General features: G+C 41.8%; 2 protein-coding genes across 10 annotated transcripts in view; both read right to left on the bottom strand.

Moving 5' to 3' along the window:
* usp54a (ubiquitin specific peptidase 54a) overlaps positions 1-10,494 on the bottom strand; it is a 72,588-nt gene extending 62,094 nt beyond the window's left edge. For 8 of the 9 annotated variants that reach the window (XM_034292698.1, XM_034292704.1, XM_034292707.1 and 5 more), the window contains exon 1: positions 10,394-10,494. The gene's annotated coding sequence lies outside the window, so the exon portion shown is untranslated. The remainder of the gene's footprint in view (positions 1-10,393) is intronic. The other variant, XM_034292701.1, reaches the window with a different exon arrangement.
* A 197-nt stretch (positions 10,495-10,691) lies between these two features.
* Positions 10,692-18,926, bottom strand: myoz1a (myozenin 1a). The gene is made up of 6 exons (XM_013134268.4): positions 18,765-18,926; positions 15,679-15,772; positions 13,399-13,586; positions 12,833-13,040; positions 11,943-12,123; positions 10,692-11,740 (listed from the first exon to the last, which is right to left on the bottom strand). Exons 2-6 carry the CDS (start codon positions 15,761-15,763, stop codon positions 11,503-11,505), a joined length of 900 nt encoding a protein of 299 aa, XP_012989722.2. The 5' UTR covers positions 15,764-15,772; positions 18,765-18,926; the 3' UTR covers positions 10,692-11,502.
* Positions 18,927-20,509: the final 1,583 nt, after the last annotated feature.

The raw sequence follows: 20,509 nt of genomic DNA, 5'->3' as shown, positions 1-20,509 counted from the left end.
TGAATTAAATCCCCCTCATAGCCACTAAAGCTGCTACTGTACTATCCAGGGAAACTACATTTGGCAGTGTACAAGTTACACTATATACACTATATTAAACTATTAATCTTAAAATGTGATTGTCCATCAGCAGATATTTCTTATGTCAGTCACCAACCAGGCTTCCATTGAATCCTTTTATGCAGATGAATTACATAACGCATGAAAAAGTTGGAAACAAGATATTTTGTTACATTTTTATCAATGACGACAGACAAATTGTTTAATTTGATACAGTGGGATATTTTTGCCTACTCCTAGGCAGGTTCTTGGAGAGTAAAAAATTACAACATCTCCTGGACTGCACATACACGCTTGAGGAGTGCACAATCCCTGGTCAATAACCTTGATTAAGGTGGCATGTGCCTGAACTACCACAAGGAGTCATCAGAGCATGTCAAGACAAGGTAACACTGTCCAACATCCACCTGTCCTCCCCCACGGCACAAAGCCAGTTTGAGCCAATCCCTACAGGACCCCCAGGAACTGTTGGTATGCCAGGAGCAGGATTCTCTTCCTGGCAAGGACATACTGCGAGGCAGTGATTAAGACCACAGCTCCATTTGGGCACCTTATAAGTATTCTAAGGCTGATTAATACGTTGCGTAAACATGATTAGTGCTTTTCTCCGCCAATTTTGGCCTTCATATTTGTTTTCTAAATATAAATGAGAAGGATTGTTGCACAGAGGCAGTCTGCCTGTTCCCCAGACTCTGACGGGTGGAAGCATAAGCCTGGTCAGAATCTGGAAGGAACAAAACACGCTTTCTTAAGCCTACTGCCTGAGATTCAGAGAAAAAGGGTTCCATGTCCAATGCTATAGCTTATTCTATTATTTTTTATTATTTTTAATATAACCATTAGTTAATAATAGCTTCTAAGAAATGACACTTACATGAGAGATGCACATAACTTTGCAATAAAACATTAGAAAATTATTATTTTGTGTTAATTAATCATGTTAATTTTGACAAAATGTGAATATTAAATGTGAGTAGTAAACAGGGGAAGTGAGAGAATAGTTAAGATGTGTCTGCCATTACTTGGGCTTTGTATTAGTGATGGTCAAGAATCAATACAGTTACATATTGTGACACTATGTTTGCTGACATATATTCCAGTTGATCATTTCGACAAAATATCACAGTATTCTTGTGCCACTACTTGGCTGCACCTGCACCAAAAGTCTAGTATGATTGCATCATAGCATGTCTGCACTCTTCTTTGTAAATAGGGTTTCATTTGTTCTTCAGCTTTTATTTTCATGACTATGCTGGGAACATCAAAATACGTTTGAAAGCACATTATTTAAAATCTTGATAATGACACATACAGTACACATCGTATTGGCATCTAGGCATTGTGATAAAAGCATGAAGTACCTGGTAATTCCCAGGGCTACCTTCCAGCAGTTCAATAATCTTAATATCAAACAGCAAAGGACTTGGTCTGATCAATAATGTAAACACTTATTGGACTACTAACACTGTATACAGATATTACAAAGAGCAAATAAGATTTCCCATTAGGAGGTGGGAGATTTTTTTCATTAGTATTCCTATCTATGGTCATACTAAGGTCATGCTTCCAACCTGGACTAAGTTTAAATAGACTCTGGACTCAGCCCACATGCATTTATTAATTATTAAAATTTGTACTCTTAATATGTTCACCCGGCACAGCCAGAAGAAGACAGGTCACCCCACTGAGCCTGGGTCCTCTCTAGGTTTCTTCCTAAATTTCGGCCTTCTTAGGGAGTTTTTCCTAGCCACTGAAATTCAACACTACTGTTGTTTGCTCCTTGGGGTTTAGTTAAAGAAGTTTGTGACAACTGCTGATGTAAAAAAGGCTTTATATATACATTTGATTGATTTGATTGAGCTATCATTCAATTGTTATTATTTCTACTATGCAATGTATATTAGTAGTTTTGTATTATGGCTATTTAATCACTATTTATTTATTATTTCTTTACAATACCGTATACATTGATGTTTTTCCAGCCACAAAGCAATTTGAATTTCACCAGTAGTCTAAATATCGTTAAACCCCTTATCAGTTTCAAACAAAATTCCACTTGATGATGGCCAACAAGAACACAGTCATACAGATCTAAAAAAGGTTCAGAAATATCAGTAATAAGTCTTTGACGAACACAAACATTTCATACAGTACCCTCCAAATTGAATGACTAATTCATAGCTGCTACAAAGGTTAAAGTCGTGACTGATTTGTTGTGTGATTTATTACAAAGTTAAGCTTATATCCGGCCCCACACCATTCTCCATTCATTAGCCAACAGCCTCATTAAAATCTGGGATCTGGGCACAACGCTGCTGTCAGTCATCTGTCACTGGCTATGCTTTTTCAGAGCAGTGGACAGTGATAATAACTATTGCCTAATTCTTAATCTGTTTCCTCCTCTAATCCTGGACCAGAAAACAGGGGACATCATGGTCCAGTGTCCAGGCTACATCAGTGACCAGGGATTGGGACCCCAGGAAACATCAGTGACTAAGGAATGGGACTCCAGGCTACATCAATGACCAGGGAATGGAATCCCAGGCTACATCAGTGACCAGGGAAATGAAAGCCATGCTACATTAGTGACCAGGGAATGGGACACCAGGCTACATCAGTGACCAGGGAATGGGAAGCCATGCTACATCAGTGACCAGGGAATGGGATCCCAGGCTACATCAGTGACCAGGGAATGAGAAGCCATGCTACATCAGTGACCAGGGAATGGGATCCCAGGCTACATCAGTGACCAGGGAATGGGAAGCAATGCTACATCAGTGACCAGGGAATGGGACCCCAGGCTACATCAGTGACCAGGGAATGGGGCCCCAGGCTATATCAGTGACCAGGGAAAGGGACCCCAGGCTACATTAGTGACCAGGGAATGGGACACCAGGCTACATGAGTGACCAGGGAATGGGAAGCCATGCTACATCAGTGACCAGGGAATGGGATCCCAGGCTACATCAGTCACCAGGGAATGGGAAGCCATGCTACATCAGTGACCAGGGAATGGGATCCCAGGCTACATCAGTGACCAGGGAATGGGAAGCCATGCTACATCAGTGACCAGGGAATGGGATCCCAGGCTACATCAGTGACCAGGGAATGGGAAGCCATGCTACATCAGTGACCAGGGAATGGGACCCCAGGCTACATGAGTGACTAGGGAATGGGAAGCCATGCTACATCAGTGACCAGGGAATGGGGCCCCAGGCTATATCAGTGACCAGGGAAAGGGACCCCAGGCTACATGAGTGACCAGGGAATGGGAAGCCATGCTACATCAGTGACCAGGGAATGGGACCCCAGGCTAGATCAGTGACCAGGGAATGGGATCCCAGGCTATATCAGTGACCAGGGAGTGATGGACAATGATGCTTAAAGGGCAACTTGGGGAATGAAAATCTGCCTCTTTCTCAATTTGAAAACAGAAAACGTGTGGTTCATAGAGAACAATAAATGAGTTCCACTGGCAAGATAGTGCTGTGGCATCCAGAATAGGGCATGCTGACTCTGCTACTACTCACTCTGTCAGTGTTTGTACATGGCCTTCTCACAGGATAGATCATGTTTTGGCGACGGAAGCTGAAGAAGCCTGTGAGAAACTGCATTTCTGTAGCCAAATATGTAATGCTCTTTTTGGATCAAGTACTACATTTTGTGCTATGATGGTAAAGTTAAGCAGTAAAAAGCCTTTTTTCCATTTGCCCCAATTTGTCTTTATTGGTTCAGTTTGTTTAAGTTGGGATTTTCCAGCAAAACTGTTCCAGTTGAAAGCCTGCAAAGAGGATGAGGCAGTGAACATACTGTTTAGATACGGCAGGCTACAGATGTTGATTCCCCTTCAGGAGTCTTTACAGGAGCACCTATAGTGCTATTACCCTATTAATCCCAATGAGTCACAGTCTATCCAGGGAAGAAACGCAATCTCACTGTGTTCTGTTTATTCCCTATAAAGCACCAAGCTGCTCTCTGCCAACAGTGTAATAAGCGAGCGCAGGTCCTCAGGCACAATAAACTTTCAGAACATTATCATAAAACCCTACAAGGCAATTCCCAACATTAGCTCCCCTAAATCTCCATTACACAAGACGAAGACAATCAATTATTGAAATATGCAAATGCAGACAATTAAGTCTGGTTTTATTTGAGATTCGATTCATCTCAGCATGTCGCCAGTGGGGGAAGTAAAATCAACACAGCTTCACTAGTACCATCTAATTACCTTCAACATCAAAGAGCAAACTACCTCAAACTACTGTATCTTACATACCCGTGCAGTAGTTAGCATTTTCGCTCTTTCAAACATTTTATTTAGTGACACATTTCAGAAATTGAGACAATGCACCACTCGTTTCTTTTAAACTTAAGCCTTGAGACAAATTAAACACACAGTACAATTTAGCCTTGTCTCTCTCCACCATAGGTGCGTACCTGACCCCACCATTCTCTCACAAAGGCTTTGAATAGCATCCCTATTGTTATCCAGGGAGCAGAGATCAGAAGGAGCAGAGATCAGAAGGAGCAGAGGATTAAGTGCGAACGATGCATCAAGACAGAGAAGCTAGCTGGCCGCCAACACAGACACTGTCAGTTTCTTAGGGTGGCATCTCACACACGCTGGCAACAATGCAGAGGTGTCCAGGTTGTCATTGCTAACATGAATCAGGGATCAAGCTACTGTGGCCAGGACATCGTTCTATGTCATTCCACTGTAACATGCTTTCTGATGCAACACAACGTTTTCAGAATAGCCCATATCTCTCTTTCTCAGACTCCACCAACGTTCTCTGGTGGGATGGAACCTGGAAGCGTACCCAGCTTCCACTTCCCATATGTCTGCCTGGCATACACCTGTGCCAAACGGAGGAAGTGATCCACTGGTCAGCAAATAAACAGCCGCCAACAAACTCTGATGCTCCTCAAATTCACAGTACTTCACTGGTCATGTTTGTTATGAACAAAAATGCATTAGCCCTTTATATTTACAGCCACCACCGACTACAACGTATGACCACAGATCGGATGAGAAAAGAGAACTCCTATTAATTGTTGTTCAACAAAGATCTACGTTAGACTGTTTAAAGTTCAAATAGAGGCTAATCCCTGTCTCAACCCAACGTGCCCTCATTATGACCGACAAGGTAGGATGGCTTGTCACTGCTGGTGTTAGGGGTGGATTTCCTCATAATGGTTGCTGGGAAACTTCTCTGTCCAATCAAAATTGGTTATGTAAAGACTTAGCTTTGGAGCACTCATACTTATCTTATTATGCAATGATTTTTATCTCTAACGGTATACCAAAAATGACAATGGAGAGGGCGATGTTGTAGAGTGCACGAAAATAAGCGAATCATCAGGCTACCCAGAATGGCAAGCCCTCGTGACCCTTTCCATGATCTAAGGCAGAGGGCAATGTTTCACCACTGAGGGAAAGTGAGTTCTAAATACCAGTCCTTCAGAATCCGATGTCATCGTAGCTAAGACAGCACCCCTCCCAAGCTTCACAGCAACAATCCAGCTAGTCTGGTGCAATTCATGAATTCATTGTTCAGATATGGCAGTATCACATTACTGTGCTCTCATTTTTGGAGAGTCTCAGACGGTTATGCGTTACGCTGTAGCTTGCATCCATTGTGCCTGTTCTAGCGCTGAGAGGAAGTCAGATGCAGCTGAGGTCTGAACGCATGAAATGGCAGTGTGATTAACCTTGAGTCATGTCCTCTTAAGGAGAACTGTACGGGCTCAATCAAAACAACCAAGACAGCATCCTTCTAAACAGTGACGCGAGCCAGCCAGACTGACTGGGCCACGCGCCACCCATATTCCACGCACTTCAGGCAGTATGCGTAACTGACATGATTAGTTAACAGATTATATGAGTTGCATATCATCACATGGTCAATATCCCGCTGGACATATTGCGATCTGCTTTGATTTCTGGGGGCACCATTACTGACACATGTAGATAATATAAGTGGATATGGTCAATGGCCCGCTGATTAGGTCTGGTCGGAACTGTGTTGTAGCCTGTGAGGACAGCGTTAGGTGAACTGGAAGTAGACCGAAGCCTGAGAGACAAGCTTGAGTGCCAAAGGGGATCTGCCCCACCATTCCCAGTGCATGGCAGAACATCAAACCCCTCCTCTCTGTCCCTCGATGCTCCCTACGCATTTGATAGAACAACCGTCTTCTGAATCAATTCAACCATGTCAACGCCGACTCCTGGGTTCAAATGGACTGTCCGTTTAAAAATTAAGATAGCGGAATAATTCAACCGGATTCACTTGGGTGTCCCACCCAAAACTAGTTGCGACAACAGCTCAAAAGAGTTGGATGCCCAAGTTAAATGGTAATGGATGAGAGGGTGAGACTAGCTTATTATGTAATGCACAGTCTAGACTGACTCAGCTAGACTGCTTTCACACAGACTCAATGCATTAACCCAGGCATTAGATGGGGAATGAGCCACAGGCTACTGTATAGCACTCTCCATTAGGCTTACCATCTTAAAACCAGCCTCTTGTCCTCCTGCGCTTGCCGTCTACATAACTCCTGTTTATCAACAACTAAAATGTCTATCTCTTACCCTGTCGGCGACCTGATGCAAAATGAGCAGGTGATCAGTAGATTTGCACCAGTACCTATGGAGAGGTCTTTGTAGCCTCATGCTGTTAACTGGATTGAATACGCCCCTGTTTCCAACCATTCTAAGTTCTCTGACAAATTGAGAACGGAGGTCAGGGTCTCCTGAATGATGCAGGTGTGAAGTCATTCCCCTTCAGTGCAGCTGCATTTTGCCACCAAGAGTTTTAATCCTGGTCACGACATACTGACAATGTCCACGAGCCTGGCAAGTGGTGGTGCCAATTGGGTTGCTTAGCCTCGTGGCCCTTAAGCAACTCCTTGTGGGATGTTGGACACCTGCTAGCTCTGACATGGTTGTTGGCCGGAGAATGTGTTCTTCTCCAAGCGCATAGGTACTTGCATAAACAGTACTTCCTAATTGAGCCAGCAGTGAAATAAGAAGCAGAACGGCTTGGTAATATGATTCACATGACAGGTTTGGATCTTCAATTCTCTCAAGCCTGCTGGGAGTTGCAATAATTAGGTCATAAGTGCCAATTGGAATTCACCAAAATTAAGAGTAAATATTTCACAGACTAACGAAGAAGATAAAAGGACAAAATAAAACAAAGACCAAAATGTTCCTATCTGTTAAACAAAATAATTGCAATGTAACACCTTGTGGGATTGTAATGGGACATATTTAACACATCTAATACCAAAGGAAATGCTAAACAGGCTATGAGTTCTTTCTTCAAGAGAGGCTGTACTGTTTTGCACAGGACCGCTACTGAACCACCACCTGAAATCCACGGAGATGATGCCTTTCATCCACTGTTCCCATGGGTGCTTCTATTATAAATAGGTGTGGAAAGCTCGTCACAACATGGGATGGTCTCTTATCTGAGTTTGCACAGGACGCTGGTTGCTAGGGTGGGCCTGTTTGATGATGTGGGCAACTATCCTGGTTAATAAAAGTACAATAAAAATAAGGTGGAGTAGGTAGCTAACCCACTTTTTTATAAGCTCTATTAATAATAACAATTTCAGAAAGAAAACATGAAAGAAATGTCTCCTCAACAACTAGCATGTTTTAAATAATGAATGGCCCATATCCTCTAATAACAAACCTAAAGGAGTGCTTAACTATTTTTAAGTAAATCCCTTTTTTCATATAAATAGCATGTTATTTGGCCTTGGGAGGTACAGTGGTATAACCCACAAACTTTGGTGCACATGTACATCTGTAGCAGTGGTTCAAATCTGACCTGCAAAAACTCTCTCCTCGGTCTTCCATGACTTTCCTGTCCAATAAAGGACTGTGTATCTTGAACTAGCACATTAAAGCAGGATGCATAAATGTTCTTTGCAGTGTCATCTTTTTGGTTTTTGCACATTGTGATGTGTCGAAAAAAACTATAGTGAACTCTCCCTTTTAGAGGCACCTAACTACCCAGAGGGATGTCTAGGCCTTACTTTGTCAAATTATATGCAAAACCTCCTTGAAATGAAAGTTATAGTCTGCCCTGGCTTTGTGTTGACCCCTCCAGAAATACATTTAATAAAAGTTCATATGAAATGGCATTCCCCTGTCCCTTCCTGACTAACATCTTATATAACCTGGATGCACCTGCAACGCACAAGCACGCTATATCAACAACCAAAACATACAACCCCCACCCCCCCACCCCCCACCCTCTCTCTAAAAGAATGCTTGGGAACACTTCATCAGTATGTTTAGTTATTCATCTCCACATTTTACATAACAATCCATGGCCTAATTTAGCATGCAGTCCAGCACTCACATTTACTTTTCACAGCTAATCTCTGCTAAAGAAAGGGAGTGTAAGGGAGGGGGGGGGTGAGAGAGATGTTGGGGGGCTAAGGAAGAGAGAACCAGGCTGAGGGGACTGGTCAGAAACACACTCATTTAATCGGCACCTCTCTCCATGCACCACAGAGCTTGGGTTCTTATTTACCTGTTCATGTAACACACCCACCTACCAGACAATGTTTAATGTCACATTCACTAGTGTCCTCCTGCTGCCCTTCAAAGAAATTGCATTCACAGATCGTTCTGTGAACCAACTTTGGCCAGCTGGGCATTATGATGAGTGTTGAGATGGAGAATATACACAAGTCGGTACAGTTTGGTTCATTATCCTGCATTCATGTGTAAAAATCACTTAGGGGCTAAGGAAGGGGAAAACTCTGCAGTGTTCAACATTTTCGAGGGCACGTAGAATAATTCTCTCTCCTCTAGCTTGGGCCTTTCTGAGTTTTTCTGCAAATCTGGAGATACAACAGATCAGCAGTTTATAATCAGTCAGCCAAGTTATGTTCCTCATATCCCTCTCCAGATAGGTTTCCACCTGTCATAGATGAAATGATAAAGTCCTGTAACTCCCTCGGCAGAAAACACGGCAGAGCAGAGTCTTGTCAGAGTGGGGGCTTAAAATAGATGTACAATCTTGTTATGTAAAACACTGTCTGTGCTGTGCTAAATAATATAGAAAATCCAAAGGTTGATTATAAACGTGCGACACACACACATCATCGTGGGTGATGGGGAACCATATGTTGCTAGGGTGAATGTTCACATCTACATCATACAGCATCTCCCTCAGTCGAAATACATGTAATTGAATGGACATTCAATAATGAACAAAATACTTGAGGTTTTGAAAACGGATGAGACGACACAAAAGATAGAGCTACACGTTTGTACCTATTCAGTGACGTGAGCTCTGTAAGGTCATATAGTTACATAGGGTCAGTATATTTACACAAGTTTAGGCTATAATACCTATATACCTCCACTATGCAATACCTAAGAAAAGTATTTATATGTTTTTTTTTTATGATCCACTTGGTCAAAGTCCATTGCGCTCTTCCGCACTACTCTTTACTACTTTATGTAGGCTACATAAATCCCACTTGTAAAATCGCTGAACTACTAGACCACAGTTTCTCGTAACATTGGGTAACACAGCACGCAATACTGTTCTACGCTGTAAACGTGAAATTGCATTATCAACGTCAATGTTGGAGTCTTTTACACGAATATAATGCGCATTGTTAGGCCCATATGGAACGCGTGAACCCGACTCTTTAAATGGGAAAATATGTCAATGAGATGCATCATGCTTTTTAGTCACTGCATGCATCGTCGTATTTTTTGTCTGCAGCTGTGTCAGCAAGTGCGAGTTGGAAAGACAGGATAAACTATTTTCATGCACCATGATTATTGTGTAAACAAATGCAAGTACTATACTGAATGCATTTGATCCATATTTAAAGTTAAAGTATCAACACTGTTCGTAAGCAATCTAAAAGGTCCGGAGTTGAGATAGGTGCTGCATCGCGCAAGTCGCAAACAATGCAGTCACTGCTGTTCTGGTAAACAACGATGGAGATTTAATATCCGTAGGCTATCGAGGCTAGCATAACGTACATACACGCTTACTATTTGGTAGTAGTAAGTAATCTCGCTATGTACGCGCATTCTAAATATAAACGTAGTCCATATAACGCAGTTGAAATCCTATGTGCTGTGGATACGGTGCAGCGCATCCTCTCTTGCAATGCGCCCTGTGGTGGTCGTTTCTGTCTATTTATCAAAGGACTCGCGTGCACTTGTTCAATTTCAGCCAGTTTCGTCCATGGTCCCTATGTTAAATCGCTATATAAATCGGTAATTTTAGCTAATTCCTTCCCACGTTTCATGTGGACTATTTGTGAAGTTAGTGGGTAGCCGACTTACCTTTTCAGGCCCGATGTGTTCTTGTCTCTTATCCGGAGGGACTCAAACGAATGCACCGCCACTAAACCCTAGTCCAAGTGCGCTTTGCGCAACTGGCACAGGGGGGCAGACTGAGAAGGAAAGCATGATGGTTTTATTTAAGCGTGTTTGTCACGGTTAATACTTATCGTTTTTTTATGTTCAAGTATCTTAAGAGGCACCAAACATTCATTAGACTAACCCCCATTCACTTTATTTATTCCATTTAAGATTATAATAGTCTACACACTTGCCTTTTCCGTACAATTGGAGAGACAAATGACAACAAGGAGAATGTTTATTTAGGAGAAATCTTAGGTGATGCAGAACTGATTAAATTAGAAAACCACACCCAGAACAAAATCTCTATCACTCAACAGATATTAGCACACCTCAACTCACACCTACTGCATGCATTTTAGGCTGGGTTCATGTGCTGGGGATTGACAAAATTGTCCAAAGGTACAGAAACACAGAGAACCTAGAACTGTCAAAGCCATGGCGTTAGAAGGCTAGAAGCTGAAGAAACCACTTTTGGTTGCCCTGATGTGCAATGAGACACTATGCAACTGACAAGGAAGAAAGCTAAACAAAGCCCAAACTCTCAGTTGTGTTTTATTTGTCTCCTCTCATGGACAAGGTATTGTGCTGCTGCTTCGTGAGTATGTTGGAGACTGGTGGTGCAATGACCCAATATGCTAGGCCCCCTAAATGAGACATATTGGAAAACAAGTATAAGCATTCATCACAGTTATGGCAGCCATTGTGTTCACTGGGAAGTTACCTACAATTCTGAGTATTCTCGTGATTGATTTCTTTGATTTTAAGAGACTACATTTTTTTCTCTCCCTGGCTCTCTCTTATTCTCTTTCTCTCTCTGTCTCTCTGTCAGTTTGTCTCTCTTGCTTGCTTTCTTAAACAGCCCAATGTTGAGCATTTGTGGTTCATTTCATACACACTTTCCTATTAAAAGAAACAAACTCAAGGAAAAGCGGACTGGATCACCCTTTTGAAAAGTGTATGTTTATGTTTACGTAGTTTAAGGTATAGATGCTTTGTTTCGCACATCTGGGTCAGCCGGGGCATGCTGTTCACAGGTCATCCGTCTCTCCGTCGAAGGGCATTGCATCCAGCTCCATGTGAATGCTGCTGGGCTCACCACTCCCCACCCAGCCAATGGGAGTGCGGTTAAAGGAGGGTCGAGCACCAATGTCATGCTGGTACAGGGCAGGCGGTTCCGGCTCCTCAGGGGCCACTGCATGGGTGTCGGGCAGCTGGAAGGTCATGAGTTGAGAGGCCTTGTCGAAGCCCCCAAAGGGTGTAGCGCTCCTAAGAGAGTTAAAGTGACGGGCAACAAAAGATAGGGCAAATAAGTGAAACTCATGACCTAAGGCAAATTCCGTATGTGTTTGAATTACCTGGACGGGCATTCAAAGTGTTTGCTTTTCTGAGGAATTTGGCGGGCTGCAATACTTCACGGTCGTTGCGAGAAAATGATATGGAGTAGCAGGCAAGGCACTGAGTGGACTACCTGTTAAAGGACTTGTACTTGGGCAGATCGAGGTGTGCATGAGGGACCGGCATATGACATTTCATGCTTGATGTCAGCTCCTGGTTGCCCTTCATGGCCTTTTCCCATGGTGATACATATGAGGAAATGTTTTCTTTCTTTTTCTTGGCCTGTTCTAAGGCAGCGTCTACCCCATTACTACCTGTATTGAGGGGAAGTAAAGTAAAGCCATATTTGTGTATATTGATATACATTTTTTAATCCCAGTACAAAAAACACAACAATAATACACGTAAAAAACAAAAAAAAAGTGATTTCAACGTACAATTAGCTGATTAGATTTTGAGTTTGCTAAACTTTCACTCATGTGGGGCCCACTTACAGTCCTATCTCAGCTGGTTGCCATATAACTTTACGTGGAAACAAACTCCATGCCATTTAGTTGAGCAAAGACAATTCTATTGTAGCTGGTGGCCTTATAATTGAACATTGACTTAATATAAATTACATTTAGTTGATCAAACACAATGATATAAAATCATATTACAACTGTATGTTGAATCAGCCTCAAAGCTGGCTTACAAGCTGATATATAATTCCTATTGTTAAGAGTGAGGATATCAACAATTAAACATTTTCATTAACCTCTGCAACCTGCATTGAGAATGAATGCCAACAAGAGAACAGTTGATCACTAGCTAGATCCCATTCATTGACTTAAACAATCAGGTGCTGATACAGTCAGCTCACCGTGAGTAAACTTAGTTAAGTGAACAAATGTTGACACACTAGCTCAGTTTCTTCTCCTTCTGACATTCACCTAACTCACTTAATAACACTGTTTAAGCAACTGGTTACAATGGCCTTGTTAGTTGCCCTAAGAACATGAGTTAATTTGGAGGGATACTCACCCTGACCATGTTCTCCTGAAGCACCATGATGTGCACCCCCATAATGTCCATGCACTTGACTGTAACCGTGTCCATGACCATGACCATGACCATCTTTGCCTGGTTTTGGAGGGGGCACTGGTGGACCTCCCTGCTTCTGCACCATGTTGCCACTAGCGTCCAAAATCATTGTGCCCCCCAAGCTAGGGACCAGCTTCTGAAAGTTCTCCTAAAAGGAAAATGGTTGCGTTCATAACATAATTTTCCAACCTGTGTGTTAGCCTACCGGTTGAATTTCCTTCAATAATCCGTTGTCACTGTTAACTGTTCACTCTCATAGTCTTATGTTTGATGTTAACGTTCTGTAAAGCGTGAATCAGCAGTTGAAACAGTTAGAAACATTCTCCCTGTTCCTTTTTCTGTAAGAAATGGGTCTGGAAATGTAACCACTGTGAAATATAAAAAAAGAGCTATGGAAGAAATAGATAAATAGTTAGAATGGTTTAAGGTCATCTTTGACATGTATTATATCAAGTTAATATCAAGTTCATGATTTTGACTTGAATAATTGACTTCCATTGTCTCACCATAGATTCAGTGCCGAAGAGGTCAGGGTTGTTCTCATATATGAATTTCTCCACACGCTTCTGCCTCCTCTTGAACATCTTGGAGCCCTTGTTGTTGAGCAGGCTCAGCTCCTCCAGCATGGTGTCCTTGGGGGTCTTGATCTTCGTCCCCAGGTCAAACTCTGACGCCTCAGGCTCAGACTCATATTCTGCAGATCGGGGGTTCATACAGTTTCTATTCATTTCTGTGGTTGTTTCAATACAGCATACTCAATGAACATACTTACATACAGCAGATATACAGCAATTAATTTAAACATTTTGTTAATCAGGTAAAAATCAGATTTTTTGATGCAGCAATTGTGGAGGCTCATGTACTCAACCATGTTTGCAGTGTGATACAAAAAGACACTAGACTAACAAGAAATGCAGAAACTATCCTTGAAACCCTGGTTATAATACCTGTTTGGATAAAATGTGTCCCTGAGTTGGCTTAGGGAATTCATGTTAAAATACAATGAAAAAGTGCTGTCAGTGTTCACGTTAAAGTATTTTATTGGGCATAATTTATCTTCCACCCAGAAAATATGTCTGTGTGGGTGTAATTTGATCTCTACATAGCGGCAGAAATTACGCTCAGCACAGATGGTTGCCTTGGAGGAGGATGCTATCAGATTCTTGGTATCATTACGATGGAAAATTCATAAATCTTTCTGCCCAAAGATGAACTGGCTGCTCTTCAACAATGTTGCTGTTGAAGGAGACAGAGTTGAGAATCACTTCTCCCTGAGTCTGGGCCCAGGCTGGAAATGACTAGCTTCTGACGGTGGCTTCATAAGGTAAGGCCTGAGTCATTTCCAGATCCCCGTTATCTCCATTTGTTCTCCTCTCAGTGCTTATGATTCCTGTCAGAAGAGAGAGTCTAAATTGCATTACACTTCACAGGGATGAGTCGTCACAGCCACTCTGAAGCCATGGTAGCAGAATACAGTGGTAATGCAACACCTGACGAACAGAAGGCTTGCATACGGCATATTCAGATGTTTTTAAGAAGTAACCTAATCTGTCTTTGCTTTGTTATTTTTCTGTCTGTTGTATCTGTCTTAGAAACCGGTTGTTGAGGTAGCAGCTGGGTTTATACACAAATCACCTGGTCCTGGAACTTCCTGGTACTTTCATTCCACAAAGTTTTGATTAAACACACTTCCTCAAAATATTACATCATTTCAGTTCCCGCGAAGAATCTCCGGACACTGTTTTCCGGCATTGGGATTGTCACTGGATAAACAGCCAGTTACTCTGAAAGCCTTAAGAAGTGTTTTCCCAGGAAATAACTTACACATTTCCAATGGTCAATGTTAGTGTCTCAGGGACTACCATAGAATTAAGCTGTTATGTAATACATTTCCATTTTTACAATTACACTGGACGTCAGCACTGATTATGTGATAAGAGAATCATTCAATCTATGTTTATTTGAAGTTACAGCAGCCATAGCTTCTCTTGTAGAAGGGAAGGAGTTTGAACTCTGATCAGCTTGGAGCAGCATGCAGTAACACATTGTGTTTAACACAACTTTCTGCTTGGGCCTTGTCGCTGAATCCGTCGGGACACTTGACAGAAAAAGTGTAAAGTGTCCTGCACAGCTGAAGTGAACGTGAAGCAGACATTTACTCTTCACTGATGTCATAGGAAGCCTTCTATATTTACTTGTGCGAGGATCTGGTGCACTTAGTGGTTGTATGGGGAAAATACCAGTCACTACTTTCCCAAAAACAAACGATTACGTATGGATCCTGTGATTCAACAACCAATAGGGTGGGGATGGTAAACCATTATTTGCAATCACTGTAAAGGATGTTATTTATGCTGTGAAATATAGGAGACACATGTTTTTGTGTGACAAGGAGGTCATCATTAGCCCATGTTAAGTGCAGTCACGTGGAAGAACCTTTTTGACAAGCTCACACTGGGACTTGACAGTCTCTGTGAATGAAATAATGAGAAATAATAATCACTTTTTTCAGTGATTGGAGCCCATCAAACAGTCCCATCATACAGTGGATCCTGACTCATGGACCAGCGTCTGGCTTGTCGGGAAAAGTGGCTTCCCTAAACGTCCCCAACTTGTCTTTCCTTTACCTGCTGCTAGAGTATGTCGCTCCCTTCATACTATCAACTATTGGACAATGTGTCTTAGCTCTAACATTTTTCATTCTTTTTTTCAAGACATCCCTATGAACCTGTTACTAATGTGTTGAATAACGTACATCTCTAGACGTAATGCTGTGTGTGCCTTACCATCCTGAGTGATGTGTGACAGGTCCGTGATGATCTTAGTGGGCTTTTTTCGCTTGTTAGGCGGGGCAGGTGTTCCACGTGGCATGACTGCGGCCTGAGAACACATGTAAACAGGAAGTTTGAAAAGGTCACAACATACCAAGCTCCTGTATAGTATGAATTGTTTCTATATACTGTATAAATATATATATATTTGACATACACAACCCCGTTTCCAAAAAAGTTGTGCAAATAATTTATTCCTGAATTAATTTGAAAATAGTACAAAGACAACATACCAAATGTTGAAACAGAAACATTTTAGTTTTGCGAAAAAAATACATGTCCGTTTTTAATTTGATGACAGGGGCATGTTAACCATTGTGTTGCACAATACTCTGTAAGCGTTAGGGAACTGAGGAGACCAATTGCTGTAGTTTTGAAAGTGAAATGTTTTCCTGTTCTTGCTTGATATAGGATGTCAGCTGCTCAACAGTTCAAGGTCTCCTTTGTCGTATTTTACATTTCATAATGTGCCAATATTTGCAATGGTTGACAGGTCTGGACTGCAGGCAGGCCAGTTTAGCACCCCAATTATTTTACTATGGAGCCATGATGATGTTGTAATACGTGCAGAATGTGGTTTGGCATTGTCTTGCTGAAATAAGCAAGGCCTTCCCTGAAAAAGACTTCGTCTGGATGGTAGCATATGTTGCTCCAAAACCTGTATATATTGTTCAGCATTAATGGTGCCTGAACAGATATGCATGTCACCCATGCCATGTGCACTAATGCACCCCCATACCATTACAGATGGTGGCTTTTAAACTGTGCACTGATAACAAGCCAGATGGTCCTTCTCCTCTTTAGTCCAGAGGACGCGGAGTCCATGATTCCCAAAAATAATGTCCTGTGGTCTGACAAATCTTTAGTTGTCAGACCACAGTGCAGTTTTCCAATTCGCCTCAGTCCATCTTAGATGAACTCAGGCCCAGAGAAGGCAGCAGTGTTTCTGGATCTTGTTTATATATGTTTTTTTTTGCATGGTAGAGTTTTAACTTGCATTTGTGGATGCAGCGACATACTGTGTTCACAGACAATGGTTTTCGGAAGTGTTTCTGAGTCCATGAGGTGATTTCCTCTACATAATTGTATCTGTTTAAATGTAGTGCTGCCTGAGGGCCTGAAGATCATGGCCATCTGTCAGATCTTGGCTGTAGTTCCTCTAGGCATCTCTATGCACCTGGGGGCCACAGAAAGGGCCTCACCACAGAGGTGCCTCTAGTCATCTCTGCACTGTTGTTTTGATTGTTCCCAATTAGAGGCAGCTGCCCCACGTTCCCTCTAATTGGAGACCCTATTTAAGTTGCCCTTTTGGACCTTTCAATTGTGGATCATTGTTTGTGTTGTGTTTGCATGCATGTTGTGGTTTGCTGGTCCGTTTAGCAATTTTGTGCATTAAAATAAATGGATGTTTCCCTTGTTCTGTGCCTTGTGCCCTTCCTGCTTACAAATGTGACACCATCCAATATTGGTTTTTGCCCTTGCCCCTTGTGTACAAAGATTTCTCCAGATTCTCTGAATTTTGAATGATATTATGTACCATCGATGAGATTCCCACTGTCTTTGCAATTTTACGTTGAGAAAGGTTATTCTTATTTTTGAAGAAACAATATTTCTCAGTTTCATCATTTGATATTTTGTCTTTTTACTATCTTCTATTGAACATATGGTTAAAATGATTTTCACATCATTGAATTATATTTTGCTTTAAACTTTACACAGCATCCCAACCTTTTTGGAAAATGGTTGTAATATTGTTGTAGAACTCAGTAATAGAAAAATAGTGTGGAGGGAGAAGTATTTATTTATAAGGGGGATAGTCTCTAGGCATTACACCATTTGCGGACCCCCAACCACCCATAGAACATCTTCTGAGGCAAAATAGAATACAGGCAGCCTGCACCCTGTTCATTTTTAAAGCTTGGACTGTGTGTCAATGGTTTCAAATGACTAACATTTCTTGGGTCAACAGTCTGTCTGTTCGAAGTTTTTGACAACTCAAGACATTAAATGGGATCAACACATACAGTACTGTTCCCACCCTAGGTCCAATAAACACATCCCTGTTGATGAGCCCATGAACACAAATGACACAGACTTTCTGATCAATCCAATTTGTACTAAACAGACTCATCCAATATGTCGGATACAAAGAACTTGGCTGTAATTAAAGATGATTGCATTATGTAAAACCCTGCCAGAGGAATTCTGTATTATCAGTTACTAAGTTCAGCATAAAGATACACATCTTAGTAAGCAAACAATAATATGTCACACAGAGCCCTTCTCACAGCACTTCTTTGAGGCGTACTGTCAATGGCAAACTTTGCATCTCATCGACTGACCGTAACCCAATCCACCAGAGCTATTTTTAAGCGCCATTTTCAGCCAAGGCCTTTTAGCGACGAGGCAGTGGCGTCAGTGGACTGAGATGTGTGAGACACAATGGACACACACAATGATAAAATGTTCCCAAAAGTCGAATGAAGCCGGGTGAGAGGTGGGGCGAGGTGGGGCGAGGTGGGGCGAGGTGGGGCGAGGTGGGGCGAGGTGGGGCGAGGGAGGCAGGATGGCGGAGGAGGGCTTTGTAAGTCCTCTGTAAAATTAGCACCAGCAGAGGACATCACTGCTCAGCCCACCTGCCTTCCCTCCCACCCCCAGCTGGGAATTCCAGGCTTTGCACACCACATAAAATGTGCAGTTGGATTGGGGGGGGGGGGGGGTGGTCAGCACATTCCCTCAGAGCCTGCCTGCGTCTTTAAGACAAGAAGCAAACGCTAAAAAACAATCAAGGAAACTCCTATATCACTTCACCATCCCTTTTTTAAGCTCTTTACGTCCCTTAAATTAATAAAAGAGGCATTGCTCACTGAGCCAATGTCTCCCACTCTTAGTTCAGTTGTCAAGTGCAGTTATTTATATCCCAAGCGAATGCTCCATGGTGAAGCTATTGCACAACTTTATGTCAGTTTAGTTTGCCATAGTCAGTCATGTCATGCATGCAATATGTCATTCAATTCAAGCTGATGGGATGATGGACTCACCCAGTGTTGTATTCTTCTGTTGAGAGGTGGTCTTCTAAAACAAGTTGGAGATCAAGGCTTCAGGTTAATCTCAATCAGAAGTTTACAAATCCCAGGGTGTCCGTGACCTGTGACTGGACTCAGATCCCAGGGAGTGCGAAATCCATCCAGAGCTTGGACGGCAGATCTTTGAGCGGGAGGGGGGCCGCGAGGGGGGGGGGGGGGGTTGCGGTAAAAGTTAGAGTGGGGGTGGGGGCCGAAACGTCTTTGCACAGCACAAAGTGCTGATGAGGATATTAAGAGAGCAATATCATTCTCGCAGATGGTCGAGGGGGGGGCTATATATAGAATGGGAGCGGGGGGTAACTTTTAAGATAGCCTGAAAGGACTGAGACTCTCTTTTGGGGGTGAGGTTGTATTTTCCCCCTTTTCCCCTTCATTAATTATCTCCAACCTTCAAATAAGCTGTCACTTATTTCTCAGGCAGGGTGACCTGTGTGGTATTCCACCTAAACCAAAGGGGGTGCTGATGTGTTGGCTCAGACAAATCTACAGCTCTCTTCGTGGCTTCTGGCTGGACATTCTTTAATGTATGGGCCTGTAAAACATTTTTGGATTCATATATCACAGTAGAAGCCGGGGTAAAGCCTAATGTAGGAACAATCAAAGGAGACAAAGCCAAAAGGGAGAGTCAAACAGAATAGAAACAAATGAACACGCCAAAAGAGAATCACCACATCCACATTCATGTTCTTCATTAGGAATTATAATTTTTTGTGGTCAAAAGTGCATCCATTGGCTGCTGTAGCAAGATTTGGTTGGTTGGTTGATTGCAGTTGTAAACATTTTACCCTGATCGAGCTATGTTCATCTGATATCTGAGTGTAGTTACTAACAAATTAGTGGGGGCCCCCTGGAGGTCTGCGTTCCCGGTTGGTAATTTGGTAATGATTACGACAAGGTTTAGATAGCTGACAAGAGTGCCTTACCTATTATGAAAAGGATCTCTAATATTTTGAATTCAATGTTTATCACTGAGATTTCTTGTTTGAAAGCATAAAAAAACAGCACTTGTGTTAAAATATAAGGGGAAAATAAGTGACCATTACATTTCCAAATGTATTTTTGGGGCAGAGCTTTACTTCAGTGTTAGTGCCAGGTCTTTGCCTTGGATTTAATACTACATCATAGTATCATTTTTTAAAGGATTGCTATAGGATCATAACAGGGATTGTTATAGGATTGTAATATGGATTATTATAGGATTGTTGTAGGGATTGTTCTAGGATTGTAATAGGGATTATTATATGATTGTTATAGGATTGTTATAGGATTGTAACAGGGATTGTTATAGGATTCTTATAGGATTCTTATAGGGATTGTTCTAGGATTGTAATAGGGGTTGTTATATGATTGTAATAGGGATTGTTATAGGATTGTAAAAGGATTATTATATGATTGTAATAGGGATTGTTATAGGATTGTAAAAGGATTATTATAGGGATTCTTATAGGATTTGTATAGGAATTGTTATAGGATTCTTATAGGAATTGTAATAGGATTGTTATAGGATTCTTATAGGGATTGTAATAGGGATTGTTTTAGGATTGTTATAGTTAATGTTATAGGAATTTAATTGGGATTGTTTTAGGGATTGTAATAGGGATTGTTTTAGGATTGTTATAGGTAATGTTATAGGAATTTAATTGGGATTGTTTTAGGGATTGTAATAGGTATTTTTATAGGGTTGTAATAGATATTGTTAT

This window comes from Esox lucius, chromosome 6, assembly GCF_011004845.1.
Source record: "Esox lucius isolate fEsoLuc1 chromosome 6, fEsoLuc1.pri, whole genome shotgun sequence".
In the NCBI taxonomy this organism is placed as follows: Eukaryota; Metazoa; Chordata; class Actinopteri; order Esociformes; family Esocidae; genus Esox; species Esox lucius.
Note: the sequence above shows the minus strand (reverse complement) of the source record. Positions and strands in the feature narration are given on the sequence as shown.